Below are 19315 nucleotides of genomic sequence, written 5' to 3'. Positions count from 1 at the left end.
GATTACATTTTAATCTGGAGAACTTTAACAAGAAGGGTAGAATACTTTCTTCAGCTTTTTACACAGCATGGTATGCCTACTAAAATATGTTTTGTCCAAGATAAAAGCAGAAGTTGAATTTTTTTTTTTACAACAAAAATAGACTTATTTGACTTGTGTAAATTATTTGGCATTAAAAAATGACTGCATTGTTTCTCTCAAAAAATGAGCAGCATGTAATTTGAAAGTTATGTGATTTAAATCAGACCCAGTCATTTCTAACAATGGTGATTTTTTCTTACAGTCTAATAATGGCCGTGGATCAGGACCCCCTATACGAATTGGTCCTTGGACACAGAGCAAATCTATTCCGTGAATCACAGAGATTCTAGGAAGGCCCAGTGAAAATAATGAAACTACTTTGGGAATAAAATATTACCTGACCTGGTGGTCGCAGCAGTGAAGGCCAGGATCTAGCCTTTCTTGGAATGGTAGGTTTTACTGTTTCTCATCGAGGCAAAATTAATTATTTTTATTGCCCCTTCTAACCTTTTCACGAAGAAAGATGTATATGAATGACCTAGGGGCCAATTCTGTGTTCCAGACACATAAACCTAGACATTCCCCTCATGGTGAGAAGATAACACAGTTCTTGTTTTCCAATATCAGCAATAGCAGCTGCCTGGACAGGAGTCATCAAAGGTGCTGCTGAGGTGGAAGGAAGTTTTCCATATGTCACATTTACAAGAGGAAAAGAAACAATTTGATGTTCCACAATTTCAGTTAAGACAACCTTGAAATGGACATGACACTTGAAAATAAAAGAGCTAATTTTGCACCCTTTGTGAGCTCTAGAGTTGTGCCAAGCAATGGACAGAGCAAGCAAGCTGTCCCATTCAGAATGGGACTTTTCCATAGCATTTAATGTGCATGTACCTCCCACCTCCTCCATGAATAGCTCCACGATCCTGGGGCGGCGTAGGTGAGAACAGGCAGTACTACAAGTCCTGTTTAGATACAAACCTGGAATGGGAACAATCATAAGTTGGGCAGTTATAAATTAGTGTTATCAGTGGTATGCCAAGGGGAAGAATTTGATGTTATATACCTGACAAAAAGCTGCACCATGTGGAAATACAAAAACTTAGGGTTTTTTTTTAACCTACATTCAGATCCACTGCTATTAGCTCAGTGGAAGACAGCGGGCAACCTATAGTCAGAGGAGGAGCTTTCAGCTGTAGCGCTTTCGGAACTTCCACAGCCACACCCCAGTCTGTAACCTCACCCTCGTCTTCAAGCCATTCGTTGCCCACTGCTGTTCTCTTATTCAAAAATGGAAGCGGATGTTAACTTCCTAAAATAAAGAGAGGATTGATCCTGCAGAATTTAGGCAAACAAGTGCCATGTGTGCCTTGGGGTTAACTGAAGGCAGTGGCATTGTTTGTGTACATTGGATTTGAGGGTATCCAGTGCTAAGCGCAATGCACAGGCTTCAGCTGCTTCCTGGCCTATGTGATTAACGTCGATTTAAGTCCCCTCAGGGCCAGATCCTGTAGTGTGTGCTTAGCACACAGATGTGTTGCATTGACTTCCACAGAAGCAGAGGAACTGAACACATCACTGGATGCATTCAAGTTAGCGATTGGCAAGAAGGGACTCTGAGTACTTAAAGCTAGCATAAGTGATAATGCACTATTATAACTATTATCTGGTTAGATGGCTGAATATGATACCACATACACTGGCCAAATTCATCTTCTAAAGCTCTGACTCTGTGGGAATTGGTACAGAAAACCCTGAAAAAACCCACTGGGTATTGCATGGTACCCCCCGTAAACTCAGTGGAGCACTACTTGGGTAAAGAAGTTACAGTCATACTGAGCTGGAGTAAATTGACAGTCTCCAGAAGATGTAGGGCATTTAAGCGTGTTCAGACACCAAATATCAACATGTAGAAATTTCAGCCTCAGGAAGTTTTAATGGAAGAAAGTAGCTTAATCACTCAGTATATTTTGCAACTTTAGCTGAAAGTTTGACAGCACAAAATGACATATTGCTATGCAGCTTTAGGAATCACACAACTGTATTCAATAATTTCCCGTGTTTTTCAAGTCTACTGTTCATTAAAAACTCTTCTCCTGTTTACAGTTTCCAGTTTTCAAAAGGATGACATAACCGATGCATAGCTTAATGTTCATTCTCATGAGTCGTAATTAATAAATAATTGTATCACATACATAGAATTTTACAAGTACTCTTAAAATGGTTTTACAGTTCTATTAAATATATAGATAAAATAATCACTGCTATATAAAAAAATCATTTTAAAACAGCTGAACTCTCAAGCTTTGCATAAAATTCTGTAGACACATTCATTACAATTTAGAAACTCAAGAAAAATACATTTTAGAGCTCAATCCATCAAAAATATTCATGGCATTGAAAAGTGATTGTCATTTTTTTACTGTAATCTGTGCTTGCCCTATCTTTGCACTGATCATTTCCTACAATTTGGCAAAGGCTATACTTCATTTGTAGATTATGTCACTCATTTCTTCAACTCTAAGACATCTGCCCCATAAATGTTTAGTGGGGTTCTGTCTTTAATAGCATTATCTTTCCTTGCACTTTCTATAAAATCACAATGAAACACTTTGCAGTTAAGTTACATGACTACAATAACATGGAACCATCCTATTATAGTTGTCTCTGTCTTTAATGGTGCTTCTGTGAACACCAAATATCCTTCATCCAGTGATCCCTCAAGCACTTCCTGACACTTACACTTCACAATACGCTGCTACCCACACATTTGCTCAACAGGTTTTAGAAATGGTCCTAACAGATCGGTACCCTTGTGTATCTGAATTCTGCTGCTAAATCAAAATACCAAATGCAGGCAGTTCAAGCTTAGCATTTTTCAAAAACCCAGTCAAAAATTCAGGGAAAACTTTCTTACTCAGACAGTGTGCATATCTGTTGGAAAATGGATAGATGATAGATTGCCCACCAGCCTTTAAAACCTCTGCTACCTCAAGCCAGTCCTCTAGCCAGCAGGCTAAAACAGGCTTTGCCATAGTGAATGCTTCACAGTCAGGCTTTTAGACTTTTAGCTCAGAATAGGACACAAAGTCCAACAATAAGCGATGTTTTCAGAATATGGCACTTACATTGAGGGATTTGATCTTGCACTGTGGAAGAAGAGGTGCAGGCTTACAAGTCAGTTTAAGTGGGGGAAGCTGCTGCTTATGCAGATGACATTTTTTTGCAGTTCCAAGTAATGGCAAAACTCCTGGGAAGTTCAGTCTATTTTTATGCACAGTTGACCATACCAGTAGAACCACTCTTAACTCTTTACCCTGGATCTTCTTACCCATGGAATGGCTGAATAAGGTAGACTGCTTCTGTTATAGCAAAAACACAACCAAACAAGCCCAAATGTGGAAAGCAACTTAATACCAAGTATCATGGACTAATTTAGCATTTTTTTCATCTATTTTGCATGGAAGAAACAATCTCCATCTTGATGGGATAGGCTGGAAAGTGTACATCAGTTTAAATATTGGGTGAGATGATCAAGACAATTGCTGGATGCTGTTTGACATTTAAACTTCTCATTGCATTGTTTCAGTCTCTGTTCATCAGTGGGAGGTAAGAAAGAAAACCCTGGGTTTCTCCCTCTTGGAAGAAAATACTGTGTAATGCAACTGCCAGCATCAGTGCATTCCCATTGACTTTTCCATTCTTTATGGATGTCAGTTGCTGAGATGAGACATCCAAAGACCTCCTCATTCTGATTAATTTTCTTAGGAAGAAGGAGAGAAGACAGAAGGGAGCGTTACTTGATTGAACTTTGATAGCTGTAAAGCTCTATGAAGAGACTGTATGTAACCCAACTCCAAATAATCTCTGCTGAAGACTAAGAAACATGTAAGAACCAGAGACTAAGATACAAAGGCTTAGAAAAAAGTTGTCATAAACCAAAGGAGCCTATGAAGAGTGGCATGTAATGAAGAGCTGTCAACACTTTTGCTCCAAACTAATGTACATTGCTACTTGCTGCTATTCAATAGCTGCCATACCCCAGCCTGGTATTCACTGGTTCTCCGGATAAGGATATAAAATTTCTTGTATTAAGTTTTATTCTTTCAGAGCAAAAGGACTAGCCCTTCAATGTTATATTTTAGCCTACTTCAACAAAATATCTTCAAAAATTCTAATATAGGTTTTCTTTTGGAAGAAAGTTTCACTTGTCTTCATCAATAAGCACAAATAGGTTCACGCATCACAAAATCAGATGACTCAAAATGTTAAAAATTTTCATCAGCCAGATGAAAGACTATTTCTTTTACTTCTGTTGATTTACACTGAATTAAGTTGGGAAGTTCGGATCTTTCCTCACCAAGCACAAAGGAGCTTATTTTTAGGTTCATGGAGTGAATCCAGCCTAGTCAATGGTGACAGGACAGAGTAAGGAAGATTTCAGCTTTCTGTTGACTGAAAGAGTTCAGAATTTTATCTTCAATGTTTAAGATCTCCTGCTGTGCACTGCTGCTATTGAATTCTTACTGCAGCTCAGAAGAAAAATCCCATGGTAACAAAAAGCTTATAAAGAAGAATGAAGTCCGATGGACAGTTAGGATAACCCCAACAGATAACATGACTACAAACAGGTTTTAACTACCTGCAAATAAATTGCTATATATTCTGATGTGTCCTGATCCCAGGTACTATTAGTTCAGCTGAAAACTAAGCCAAGGCAGAGATACACCTTATTCTAAAACAAAAGATGTAAAACTTATACCCACATGTTGTAACTTTCACTCAATGTAAATTACAAACCCCCTCATTTTATGAAGCATATTGCAGTCAACCTTACGAATTTTCAGGTGGAAGCAGCAACACTATGTAATCTCATAAAGCAGATTATAAAACTAGAAATTTGCCAATGAAAAATAGCGAGTTCCCTAAAGTCATACAGAGAAAAGTGACTGCTATTAAATTGAATTTTAAGACTTCTCTTTCGTCCTGTAATGCACGGGTGCACCTTCTCTGGAAAAAATCCTAAAGCAATCATTGATGTGGACAAAAATTACAAGATGCAGAAGTGGATCAACTGTGTCTGTGGACAAGCCACAGGAGTCTCTTCAGTTGCACTAGAAAGTCAATACCAGCTGTCAACATTTCTTTGTATTTAGTTTTATATCTGCCATTTCTTCCTCTATTGATTTGGGCACTTAAAGGATATTTCTAAGCCTTTTACCATGCACTTGTGCCTTAACAGTAACTTTAGCAAATTAGGTTACCTATTATTTACTTTTTGTAGTTTCAAAAAAAAAAAGAAAATCTTCACATGATCTGGTAAGTAAAAGCAGCAGAGAAAAGGAAGCAGAAGCAGCCTCAGAAGCAGCAAGGTACTTTTTTAAAAAACAAAACCAAAACCAAAACCATGGTATCTGTTCCTGATAAAAGTTATTAAGCTTGTTGAACATCTTTTCAAAGATGGCCACCATCACTAACGTACAAAACTTGTATTTCTTCAGGTATTCTCTACAGAAGTTTCTGGGCTAAGATGCCTCCTAGATCTTAGAAGAAGCAGCTAGCATGTATGTTCTTCACACTTCTCCACACCCAATTTATTCCTGCAAATTAAACATAACAAAAAGTGCAGGATAAAAGTTAATACAGATCCTAAAAAACCAAACTCGCCTACCCAAATAAACCCTCAACCTGATTTTGTTGCTCCATTGGATTGCCATTGGAGTTGTAAACAATTCCTGGGGTGTGTTCCACCACCTGCAGCTCCATTCTGCCTCCAGGTCTCTCAAAGAATTCCATGGAAAATGTCAAAAAGCACTTCTAGCCTTGCACTTGCAGGTGGGCCAGATTCATGGGCAAGTCAACACTACCCCTCTTCCACAGCTGTCAGGCCCTACATAAGTAAATGAAGCCAGAAGAATAATTTTTGAAGACTAGAGCTCTGAATTGTTCATATTTCTACTGATAATTATCTGGTTTTATTTAGCATCTTATAAAGCAAGGCACAAATGTACAAAATCGCGTCTACCAAATAAGATAATTTTTATATATATTTACACAATTATCATAATATAAAATGTGCTTAGACACTGTCATAGCACAACAGTAGAGGAATTGAGGACAACCTGATAATAAACACAAATACCAGGTTCTACATTTCTGTTTGTGCTTCACCTGAAGGAACATATTCATATGCAGATACATAAAGCAATTTAGCCACCATCCTTTATTTTTCCACACCTCACAGAGATCAAACTTTGTTGCTAAGAAGCTGTGGAAGGAGTAAAAGGCAGTAGACCAGCACCCAGAAGAAAATGATGAAGTAGAATAGCTCTGGCTGCTCAACAATCGTAATCTCACGGGTTGGTACTAGAGTCTCATTTGCTTCCAAGTCCTTTTTCTTCCTGAAAACAGGAGTAAGAGGCAGGAAAAAGAAGAAAAAACAGTCAACGTTAATATTCACTGTAAAGATCAAAGGGTGGACTAATAGATAGCAGTTTAATGAACCATTTCAATCTAGTTCAGTTGGAGTCCAAGCTAGACTAGGAGGGGTGTATAATGGGCTGTGGCAGCATGTTCTCTTAGGAGCCAATGTACATAGCAATTAATCCTCTGAAACCCCTGGACAAATTCTTAGGTAGTTTAAATACGTGCTGTTATACGTGTAAGGTGATTTCCAGTGGTCAAAAAGGTGCCCTTTTATATTCAGAACAGCAAACATAGCCCTGGGCAACACATATCACACTTTCACAATCTGACTTCATATGCTTTCCTCAAATCATCTACTTTCAGAGCTGATCATGCCAGACACCAGAACGTTAAACAGAAAAAACCCAAGACTTCCAGAAACCAACTAGCAGTTGGGGTTTTGTAGGACAATTCCAGAATTCCAACTTTCCAAAATTCCAGCTGCAGTTCATAAGGACAAAGCCTGATGGACTCTGCCAGCACCACTGAGCTCTCACAAAGACAAGAAAAGGTCTTATTTAAACAGGCACAAGACGGTACTCTTATTTTATAATTTTATTAATATTACATGAATCACTCTCTGGTAGACTTTTTTTTAATCTACTTTTGGAGAAAACTGTTTTTTTTGGCCTGTTTTAATGAGTCCTTTTTCTGTCTCGGGACATCCTACTTGCTCAGATATTATACTGGATATATACCTCAGTATTACACCAAACTTGTTCAATAGCAGCAGTCTGCAAATAGGCATAACTGTGACAGCTACTGATGGGGTTTTTTAACAGGAGCATGAGACCAGGACACTGGATCCCAATAATATTTTGTGTATTTTCTGCATTTAAGTGCAACCATCATTTTAACTGGAAGTTCTGGGAGGTACTATTCACTATGAACTGAGAGGGAAAACCTAAAGCAATCCTTGTTTCTCGCAGATATGTAGACCCTAATACCAAAGGGATACACACTGCGGTTAGGATCCATCACCCTAAGTCTAAACTAAATGCACATACAAATTACAAAAACTCATGGGTGCTCTAGCCGGGGCCAGAACTCCACCGAAGTATTGTCTTTCCCTAGCACTGACCATACTAAACATTGTCTTGACCGTCTTACAATCCTGTAAAGAGTCATCACTGCTAGAGGACCTCTTATTTGAAGTCCTCCCACTCTTTTCTTGGTCTGAAATATCCACCATGGGGGGAAAATGCTCACAATCTTGCTTAGACAGCTGAATCTTTCCTCTCAAGTCAAGAAAAAGCATTTTAGTCAAGGGGGAGATTGAGCAATATGTAAGTTTTGTATCTTATGACTCTTATCTACCTATGGGAAATATGGACTCCAAGCTGTTACACAAGACATCCAGTCAGTCTCTACCATTATAGTTAATTTCCCTTTGTAACATTGTTAGAAGTACCTGGGAGTTATGGATTCCTTGCAAAAGGCTTTGTGAGAATAAGAACGACTCACCTGATGATTAATGGATTTTCACCCATATCTGTCATCTTCTGCTCGTTTACACCATAGGTTTCCTTAAACAAACCAGGAATAGATTATATAAAAAAATTAAATTCAGCATCTCATGTGTGTATTTTATGCAGAGTATGTCTAACGTTTGCTCAAATAAAATGAATGTATGCTTATAAATTTATTCCCTGCCAGCACATCCACCACTGCAGTCTGGTACACACAGAAAAGGAGAAAAGTTGTGCAATCAGTTGAATAAAGCTCCCCTCATTCATATATATTTCTGGTAGCTCTGACAGCATTGCAAAACTGAAGCATCAGTGTGAAACCTCGTTTCATTGAACATTGGTGGCACCATTTCTTTAAAACTCCAGGATGGTCAGAATTTTATTTTATGCTGAAAATAATCATATTTCTATCCTTGCTCAGTGTGCCCAGATTGCTGATGCTGTCCCTTCCTTCTGACATAAAAAATAAAAATCCAGAGCTCAGTTGTATAGTGTGCTCTCAAGAATCCAGTATAAATTACATCTGCCATTAGGGATTCAATTTCACATTACAACTAGAATCCTTTTAGGGTTAGCTGCTGCTATTGAGAGACTATAATACACCGCTACTATGAAGGAGAGGGAAAGAGCCCAATCTTTCCTAAAAAGTGCACTTCAAAAGACACCCAGCATTTTTGCAGGGCTGTGACCAGGACAGCAACGTACATACAGAGAATGCGCAAACTGAAAGAAACTGCAGCAGCAAATAAAGGCAGCTTCAAAGAAGTGAAATGTTGCAGCTATACGGTTATGATGAAGTAAGCCTCAAAGTTACAATAGATTTAATTGTAGTATTAGGTGCTCCTTTGTGGGTTTGTTCAAGGTTCAGTGAGGTTCAGTTCCATATATTTAGGAGAGTTCAGTAAAGCTTTTCAGCTATGCATGGTTTTGGCATGAAAATTATTAGAATTCACAGGGCTTCTGTATTATCATAGAGCTTTGTAGAGAGAGTAGACCATTTTACAGTATGCGAACTTTTGGAGTTAAGAGCAATAGAGAAACAGTGATAGGTCAATTTCCACATACTTACCTCCTCAGAAGTATTAGGAGATCTTTTTCGGAGATAAGCCTTGGAATCACTGTCACCGTTTCTGAAATGTATGTAACAGCAAAGTTTTTAAATTCACAAAGCTAAGTTTTGGTTTGACTTCAAAGAGATCCACTGCAGCTGCACATGCTAGTTTTAAGCTATGCAAAACCACAAATATGCATTGTTGCATGTATTAGAATATGGACTTGAATTTATCAGTGACATTATAAAAAATAGCTGACCCATGATATGGGTCCATGATAAAATGACCCATGATAAAAAAATCCACGTGCTCAAACTGCAATGTTTTCTGAAAAATGGTATCTGATAAGGTTTTTGCAGCTTTGAAATCATTGACATTTAAGTAAGAGTATACCCCAGATTTTATGGCTATGTAAATAAAAAATTGACAGACCTTGCAGGAACAGAAAGCTTGAAGGAGACAATGGGTTTTTCTAAGCAAATTTTCAAATTCATTTGAGTGCTATAGTGATAAGCATCAACAAATTGCAGTTCATGTCCCCCTCAAATACATTACCTAAGAAATAAATTAGAACATAAGAGGGAACAAAAGTGAATGGAGTAAAATTAGCTGAGTGTCTCTGTACTGGGACTGGCTGGGTTGCAGCCCCTATAGTGCAGTGCTTTGTAGTTGTAGCTACAACAGTGCTGATGACACACAAGTGTTTCAGCTATTGCTGAGCAGCCTCCCACAGCACCAAGGCTGTCTCTCCAACACCCTCCACAAAGGCCAGTCGGCTGGGGGTGGGCAAGAGATTGGGAGGGGACACAGCCGGGACAGCTGACCCAAACTGACCAAAGGGATATTCCATACCATACGATGTTGTGCTCAGCAATAAAAACTAAGAGAAAGGAGGAAGCTGGCAGACACACACACACACTCGTTATTAAGGCATTTGTCTTCCGAAGCAACCACTAGGCCTACTGAGGCCCTGCTTCCCAGGAAGTAGCTGGACCATCACCTGCTGATGTGAAGTAGAGAATAATTGTTGGGTTTTTTTGGTCTCCTTTTGCTTTGCTTTTACACATGACCTTTGCTTTTTTTCATTAAACTCCCTTTACCTCAACCCATGAGCTTTTAATCTTATTTTCTCCCCCCTATCCTGCTGAGGATGGGGAGTGAGAGAGTGGCTTGGTGGGCACCTGGTGGACAGCCAAAGTCAACCTACCACAATCTTGTTCACTTGTTCATAGACAGAAAGTCAGTCCAACAAATATCTATTGGAATAAAGCAGTGTCATGCTTCAACGTAGTGTCACAATGCACATGGATTATTTAATCTACATTACAAAACACTCTTTCCGTTGGAAAAACAGTTATAACACTGCCATGTTCAAAATGCACTGGAGTTCCAGTTGGGTTTTCTGTAGCAAAGTTTGTATAGCAAAATCAAATCAAGTCCCATTGGCACTGAATTACTTGACATGTTAAAAGAAGCATAAGAAGAAGCCAGTACGTCCCAATACACTGCTCCTAAAAGAAGTTTACAAGGAACATATAATGGACAGAGCACACTTCAAAAGACCAGGCATTCATCCAGTTAGGTGTATTTAAGACAAAGTTAATATGAAATACCTGGTAAATTCCTGACAATCAGCAATTTCTTCCAGTTTATCTTGTGACAGAGCATCAGTAGCAACTTCTGAGATCTGCAAGTCTTCTGCTTTGATCATATTTTTCCCTTCTTCCTCCCTATTACTATTTTCTAGTCTCTTTATGGCTACTGATAAATCATCTAGATGTTCTTCTATGGCCTGTTGAAATTAAGAAACACTTTGCATTAGACAACAAGACTGGTTTCCCCACCCTTCTAAATATCTCAGTGGTGCAGCCTACTCAGGTGCTAAATTACAGGTAGTACAAGATTTAAAGTCTCACTAAAGAGAATAAAAACAGTTCACTTCTCGAAAATCATTTTGGATATACTGAGCTATAATGTACCATCAGTTCAACATACATTCAATTAGTTGTCAGTTCTTTTTATACAAGAAGTCATGACATGACATAGCTCTTTTAAGTAATCCACTAAGACATTTTTAATTTATTCCCAATTAGTCTTTGAAGCTAACAGCAAATTGACTTCATTACTCTAGTAAGTGTCAGGACCAAAACATGTCTAAGCAACTTGTCTAAGTAACATGTACAGTTATATTAAGTGGACACTCATTCCTGAAAAACAGTCTAAAATTACTGCACTGAAAAACATCTAAGACAATTCAAAATCAGTCTCTGCAAGAAGAGATGCAGATGCAAATTGCCTAAATCCAATACACAGAGTAATTACCAAAAATCCCCCCTCTTTCTCCTCTTCAGTGTAGACAAGCTGTCATTTTACCCACATAACTTACCCTACTCAAATTGATTTAAGTTTTTGTAGGCACTTATTTGGATTCAGACAAAAATTACCTTCGCCTGTATCCTTTCTGTATTAGCAAAACTACTTTCTGTTCATCTCATTACAAATTATTAGAAATACCCTCTGTGATAATCTTTTATGCCTAGGGATTATACAAGAGCCTCAAACTACTTTAAAACATAATTAAAATTCACATTTTTGCAGTACTATTAGCATTAGGGCTTATTCTCTCTTTTAATGTCAGATCTTCTCTGGGATCTGCAATTCCATTCATTCCAGTAGAGGGCTGTGGCAAACAGTGTTACTGGACAGGAAACCAAATGCATTTTACATATTTCTCCAAAACATTGCAAAGTGAAAGCAAATGAAAACCACTGAGGTCAGATGTTAATCCCCCATATATACACAAAGAAATGCTGGTAATAAAAAATTAAAATACCTCAGGATGTTGTGGAATAGTGGAATCTTGATGGTTGGTGGCCTTTTTGTCATCTTTTTCAATTTCTAACTCTTCTACTAGTAATGGCACTTGTTTTTCATCAGAAGAACTCATTTGACTGTTAATACCTGTTGTTTCCTCCTTGCCATTCTCAGTATCTGTTTCTGATGAAGAGACACCTAGCTTATTCCCTAAGTCTGGCTCTGCAGCACCTTCCTTGTAGTTCTGTTCTGCTAAGCCCTTCTCATGTAAAATATCTGTTACTGTTTCAGAAGAAGTTTTGTCGTCTCCAGTATCATAACCCTCAATACAAGGCTCAAGGTAAGCGTTCAAAACTGCTGATATGGGAACATTATAATGTGGATAATAAAAGAGATCGTGGGGTATTACAGATACTTTTGAAGAACTGGGTAGCACTTCAGCTGAAGACTCAACTTCATCACAGCTGTCCAGGTCCTCTGGATTTTTAGGTATATCTGAGAGAGAGTCATCAGATGTTTCATGCTGTGTAGATAGTTCTTGGCTTTTGAGATTAGAACCATTCAGTGAACAATGATTAGTTTCTATTGTCTCAAAGACAGGTGATTGCTTTGTATGTTCATTTTGCGGAAGTTTCAGTATTTCCTCATTTAGAAGATGAAGAACATACTTATGCGTATCTTCTTGTTTTGAGGTATCTTCTGGTAAAAGAATTGAAGTCTGAGGTTTGCTCTCTTCTACTTTATTTATAGATTCATCTGTAAGTATACCTGAAGTCCAGGATAATGGACTCAAAGAAGAAGTATTGGCTGAAAGGCTCTTAGTTTCGTTGTCATATTCAGTAGAGGTTTCTTTAGTTAATCCTTCAGAGTAGTCTTCAAAAGAGTCAACAGAATTTTTCTGATCTGTCAGAACAGCCGGAGAAAAGTCATCATTCTGTTTCAGTGGATCACCAGATATGCCCCCTTCACCTGGCATGAATTTATCACTTAGAACCTCCCACGAGGCACTGGATTCAAAACTGACAGATCCTGTAATTTTCAGTGAGGTAGGCCTCTGAGGCTCCTCTTCAGACATTTCCTGTGAATCACCTAATACGTGACTCAATTTGCCATTACATTTTTCGGGAACGGTTTCTGATGGATTTCTCTCAGGGTTGTCATGAATATGAACCTTTGGAGGAGCAGGATGACTCCTTTCATGATTAACAGTATACAGGTTTTCTTCACTTTCACTTAAAATCAAGATTTTGCCTTCCTTTTCTGAAGGTGTGTCTTTGATGTGGACATAAGTGGACTCAATTGGAAGCTCCTTGTCAGGATCTGTAAAGTCTTCCTATAAGTGATGATGCACCATTAAAAGACAAATCATACCTCAGATACCATTTTACTTTTCCCAAACACTACAGAAAGAATAACTACGTAGCCTATCACCCCATTACCTTGTGAATGGCCAATTAATGACTCACTTATTTTGAAAGCAGGGAAGCAATTTGGCAAGTGACTTGAACAAAGCTCAACGTCAAGAAGCCACTTGTACAGGAAGATTAGAATGCAGACAAGCCTTCTCCTTAGTTGTTAATGTATTCATCTCTCCCTGCTGCATCTGTGGAGACAACTGACCTGGCTTTTTGACACAATCTCAAACCCTGAGAATAAAATAAATCTAACAAGTCCACTGAATCCACTGTGAAATATATTAATATACTAGGTTAATCCATTCCAACAGACTGTATTTTAAAAAAAAGTAGGCTTTTTCTTTGTCCATTTAAATGCCCACAAGCCTTAATGCCAACAAATCTTATTGCTCACCTAATCTAATAATAATAATTAATTATTATAATAGTTTTAATTCCAGTGACTTTAGGAATGTCTACCATTTTTATAAGATACAAAATACATATCAACTAGAACCTTCAGTCAAGAAATGAGAAGTGTAGGAACCATCATTTATGTGCATGTACTCTAGCACAAAAACTTACCCAGACACTTGAGGGATATTGAGCATCTTTCAAACCAAAAAGACAATGTCGATCTAGGTTTATGTGCAAGCAGCCTTTTGCTTGAGTTTTCTGTCTCCTATCCTTTAATTCCTTTATAAGTTTATCCTCTTTTTCTCCAAAAGACCTTTGTCAATCCCTGACACTATCAGTCCCTGCTTGCTCCTCAATTCTTTGTTTTTGATAAAGTCTGCATTAGAGTCCTGGTCCCTTAAACTGCAGTTTATTTCATGCTTATGAGTGCTTTGGACTGCTGCATCGACAACATTGAGCCTCTAGTATCTTGTTTCTGATACGTGCTAAATTCAGACTGATTGTAGCCCTCAAACTTGAGAAGACAGAAGTCAAAATGAAATTCAAAGTCCAATGAATCATCATAGATGAACAGTTAAATTTCAGCCTTATTTAAGACTAATGTAGCAAAGTAGTCGAGCCCTTTGTAACCAATTCTAACCTCTGAAAGTTATAATTGGATGTAAATGTTTAAAAGCACAATACTACCTAAAGCATTTTTAGCAATCGCCAATGAAAGCCCAGATGACTGGATTTAACAAAAATGTGAAAAATTAAATCTGAGTTTGTGGTTTATTTTACATAGCTTAGAAAGAAACCTAGAAGATAAATACAGCAATATCTAACTTTATTAAAGCACACCAAAGCAAATTAAAAAAATGACAATATATAGGAGTCAACACGTACCCCTTCCAGCTCCGGGAAGTGTTCCAGAAATTGTGCTACATACGTCACAATTGACTGTTCATCGGGTGATTCCACCATGATATCTATGGAGACAGATGCAAGGGGCTTGAGCACACATGGCTTTTAAATGCTCTTGCAGAGGAACAGATCATCAGACACTTATCCTACCTTTATGATGAGAGAAATAACAGCTACAAATGCTTTTCTTTTTCTGGCAGATAAGAGAAATACTTTTCACTGTTGATGGTACTCGAAAGAGTTCTCAACATCTTATTCACCATAATTTTTTCCTATTTCCAAACACATATCAAACCCTGATTAGGGTCTCTTTTAACCAGCCTTCATACTGTCATTTGTGTTGTTGTCACTACACAGTGATCTTGTTGAGTGACAGCACAGGGGTTTGTTTTTAGCAGGATGGCCCAGTCTTCTAATAGGTGATCCATGAAAGCACAAATAACCAATCAGTGCTTTCAATCATAAAATCAAGGCCTAACACCTGCCTAGTAGAGTTCAGTAAAAAACACTGCAAGAAGAAGCACCACTTACATAAATACATTTATATCAACACTATGGTAAAACTATGGTAAGATCTCTGTCCCCAAGGAGCTTACAAATATCACTGGAAGCATATGACCACAAGCCAGTGACCTATTCATTTTTATTTTTCTTATCGATCAGCCCAACACACTGATCACATCAACAGCCTAATCACTGGGAGGTTTTTTGGCAGGTATCACAATACAGTATTCATGAATTCATTATAGTTTGAATGTTACCCAACAAAGTTGATGTAGGCGTTTTACCTTCTGGTTCTAGGAGCCGAGGAACACCCAGCTTATTTTGTGCTATGCTGAAAGCATCCTCCAGGTTTTCTCGAGACGATTTCTCCAGTGCTTGTTTCATGTCTACCAAAGTACAGTCTATTGCTTTTATGATAGCTAAGAAAGCAAGGCCACTCCTCCAACTGCTGGCAAAGTCCTGAACTGCAACACCGTACCTGAACAGAATTACATACAGTTTACACGGGTCATTGTTTACAAAATCCATAGTAAAGGCACCATCATTTTCAAAGACTCCTGAAAGTTAAAAGTAAGGTTGCTGAGTTGCGCTAGTCACATTTGATGTCTTTTGGGATTTCAAATGCACAAAATATGTCCATAAAACACAAGATTCACAAACTGGATTGGTGTGCCTAACAGCTGACATCAACCTGCTTGTAGGAAGTAGTTAGTAAAAACAAAGCCCTCAAGAACTCAGCAACCGCATTTAACATTCACAAACCAAATGTCTCCATGATTCCTGTTTCTATTGCTCTCCAGCATTTTAATGCCATAGCTTGGGAAGACTGCCAACACTTAAGTATTTAAAAACATAAGCATAAGTGATTCACATTCCTGTGTACTTGGCCTTCTACAGCAGAAAATTGTGCTTTGCCAAATGCAAATGGTGTCAGTATATGTATAAACCACAAGCAGCTAGATGCCCAAAGTTTTGAAGGAAAAAACAACCATTAAACTTGCAATGAAATACAGCCTGAGAACAGAAAATTCTGCACAGCTCACTGGATAACAGGATTATAATGATGCTATCGTGTTTTTAATAGCGCAGTTGCAAGAAAAATTTTGTCTTATTAGGTGTTTTCAGTTTGAACACTTTGACTGGACTGAAAAGTCTATGGACTTTACCTTTCTTGTCCTCACTTTCCTTGTACCACCTCCCTATTAATGACATTATCAGCATTATTTTGGGACTAAAACTGTGCTCCCTCTATGGTCTGCACTGGCAGCAGTGAACTATGGATCTCAATGGGACAAGTTTATCTGCGCAACAAGCACCCTTAGCTTCACTGGAGATAACCAAGGGATGATGCGGCCCACAGGACCAAGTACTTAAGATATAAATTTGTACCTTCAACACTAGACATAGAACATCTGTGTTCACAGGCAAATTTGGACATATAAATCCATGAACAGACAAAAATGCCAAATACTCAGCTATCCAACCTGTATAAGTAAGTTTGACCCATGCCCCTTTAAAATTCTCTGGCAGTCACCACTTCAGGTAATAATATATGTAAAATAACACTCCAAGCATTTACATGTGCACTAGATATCTTACACTAAAGTTTTTTAACCCCACAGTAACTCTGCCTTTTTATTTTTGCTTTGGCAAAAGAATTGCTTCTTTATTGAAGAGGAGAAAGAAAGATGTGTTTAGCAACAGAAATGGACCCAAATGTTACACATTCATGAGAAGTGACTTAAGATTCACCCCCTTCCCCTCTTTAATTCTGAGAAAAGAGGGATTCTAATAGGGGGTCTATCCTTCACGGCACTCTGCAGCCCACAGAGAAGCTCCCTCAGGGCTGCTGCTTAATTTAAAAGGCTGCTGCTAAAGTCTTTCAATATATTTATTTTTTCAGTTCACCTCTTGTTTATGCCTACCCTTTAATTAGCAAAAGATATCAAATAGACTGCATGAAAGCCAGGGGGTAGGAGGAGGAGGGAACAATTCTGTTTTAAAAAGCACCAAGCAGATTACTGCAGGTTAACATTTAACACTCAAATCATTAAGCCAGCAGTGCACACAGCTTCAAGGTCAGATGGCCGCTGTAGACAGAGGGCATAGTGATACACACCCCTGCAGAGACTGTGCGCCTGCAGACTTTGAAAGCAGAAGAAGCCAGAGCACACAGTAACACACACACGGAGCAGGAGAGAGAAAAGAGGTTCAGCTTCAAAAGGGCAGGTGGCTAAACATGGTTTTATACAAAGGTTTGTGAGCTTACTTTCTGGTTTTCCTCTGAACCCAGATTAAAAGGGCTCTGATGGCTTTCCGCTGATCCTTCACTGTAACAGACATGTTTCTCTCCACACTGGGAGTGTTGGGGTGGGATGTGTCTGACTCTGGACCACTGGGCCCGGAGGACAGGCTGGAGGAGGAGGAGTTTCTGTTGAGGTTGCCTGTCAGCTCCTTAATCTGTAACAAAAGAAAAAACATGCAGTGCTCTTGACACTGTCTGCACGGAGAACTGAGTTCTTGTTTTCATGCAAACTTTAAAGATAACAGCACCATAACTGAATTTTAAGAGGTGATTATAGACCTGTCCATTATAACTCTCGACTTGTATTGCACAGGCGTGACAGCCAATAGCAGCCCAGCTGGCAACTCCAGGAAACAGAAAGGACAAGGTATCAGTTCAGGCTGAACTGAGCAAATTCGTATTAAACAAAAAGCAAAGGAACATGTCCTTGAAAGAAAAGTTAGTTTAACTGAAATTATTCTCTTCACAGGACTTCCTTGAGTGAAATAGTTTTTGTCAAGACCTGCAGTAGCACACCTGTTCTTGGTCAGCATTGATATCTAAGTTGAAATTATTCACTCAGCTGCTCTTAGGTCCCCCATGCCCTCTGCTGCTGGGGCAACAGGTTCTGGTCGCACCATCTCTGCCTGTGAGTCTGTCTGTCCATACTGGTGCTGTGCAGCACTGTTCAGCCTGAGGAGCTCAGCCAGGGAGAGAAACCCCAGTGCTACTTTGAGACTGGTTTCTAAACCTATAGCCTTTTTTTAAATGAGCCCAAGAGAGAAAGAGCCTCAAAGTCTTATGAGAGTGGCGGAACCCTCCCTCCATCTCTGTTCATTAGAATTTGGTAATGTGTAGAAGGACGTTTTCAAAACACATGTAGATTAGGGAGCAGTTTTAATCTAAGCCTGAGGCTAAATAAATTTTCAGCCTCAAATCAGTTTTATCAGTTCCAGGCCCTTCAAGATCTTTCATTTGGCCATCTACATAAGTTGCGAATTTTTGCCATGTTGAGTAAGTCTCCGGAGATCAGTGATTTTACATGGAATTTCCCACCACATTGGACCAAATCCAGAAAAGGTTATTGAAAATAAACTGTGACCTGGAACCAAACCCGAGATGTTGGTTCAGATCCAGAGAATCTGGAACAGGACCCTGAGAAGGCACAGGAGAGGACAGAAAGTAGTAATCTGAAGCTCTAATTCTGGTCCAAGTCAAACAAAGGCTTAAATTGTCTCCTATTTACACCAAAATAGGTCCAATGAAGTAAAATGAAAGCAGCTGTAGGTATAAAATTAGTGTATATTAAAAGGAAAAAGCTCAGGTGTAGCATGCTTAATTATGTTCTTTAGGATTAAAAATCAATTTAAGAACCAGTATTCAGCTGGAATAGATTGATACCATGAAGACTGTTCACTTATGATTAAAGTATTCAAGTTTCATTACCTGAAAAAACAAGATTATGTTCCATATTAGTCCAAGTACCAGAGAGGAATTTCCATCTGCTATTTCTGCCGCATCGATGCTAACAAGCTTTACCTGTAGAAGAGATCATAAATTCATAGCTGAATTCAAAGAAGCAAGGTAAATGCAAAAAACGCACTGAGACTACTGGATATGTCCAGAACACTTCTCCAAAAAGCAAGACCAAAATCTTACGTTAATGATAATTTGCTCATGGAACTCTTATCTCAAGCCCCCAGTATAGTCTACAGAACAGAAGTGAGCTCAGTTCTGCATCCTCAGGACCACAAATGTGTTTCCTCCATACAAAAATGGAACAAGATGGTGGTGCCCCCTCCAGTGGATCCTGTTCTTATTGAGAGTCACTTCTTGTGCAAAAATTAAAATCCTAATAAGATCTGCTTACTTCTGTTTTGCTTTGCATCTCCTTTCTCCTTGCTTATCTCACCTTACACTGCTTGTCACAGAGTTCTGATTGAATCAGTTAGTAAAGGATAGGGTTGCCTAATCCAAGCAAACTCTAGACTT

General features: G+C 38.6%; 1 protein-coding gene across 3 annotated transcripts in view; it reads right to left on the bottom strand.

Annotated features, from left to right (window-relative positions):
* Window positions 1-6268: 6268 nt before the first annotated feature.
* CLMN (calmin) overlaps window positions 6269-19315 on the bottom strand; it is a 71392-nt gene continuing 58345 nt past the window's right edge. The window contains exons 5-13 of one of the 3 annotated variants that reach the window (XM_086463162.1): window positions 18770-18862; window positions 17309-17499; window positions 15324-15517; window positions 14518-14600; window positions 11841-13154; window positions 10621-10799; window positions 9025-9085; window positions 7951-8012; window positions 6269-6422 (exon numbers count right to left, since the gene is read on the bottom strand). In XM_086463162.1, the coding sequence (XP_086319288.1) occupies window positions 6269-6422; window positions 7951-8012; window positions 9025-9085; window positions 10621-10799; window positions 11841-13154; window positions 14518-14600; window positions 15324-15517; window positions 17309-17499; window positions 18770-18862 (2331 nt within the window). Of the gene's footprint in view, window positions 6423-7950; window positions 8013-9024; window positions 9086-10620; window positions 10811-11840; window positions 13155-14517; window positions 14601-15323; window positions 15518-17308; window positions 17500-18769; window positions 18863-19315 lie in introns of all 3 variants that reach the window. The other 2 variants (XM_086463160.1, XM_086463161.1) reach the window with 2 other exon arrangements.

This window comes from Leptosomus discolor, chromosome 3 (genome assembly GCF_034619465.1).
Source record: "Leptosomus discolor isolate bLepDis1 chromosome 3, bLepDis1.hap2, whole genome shotgun sequence".
Taxonomy (NCBI): domain Eukaryota; kingdom Metazoa; phylum Chordata; class Aves; order Leptosomiformes; family Leptosomidae; genus Leptosomus; species Leptosomus discolor.
This window is presented reverse-complemented; position numbering and strand designations above follow the sequence as displayed.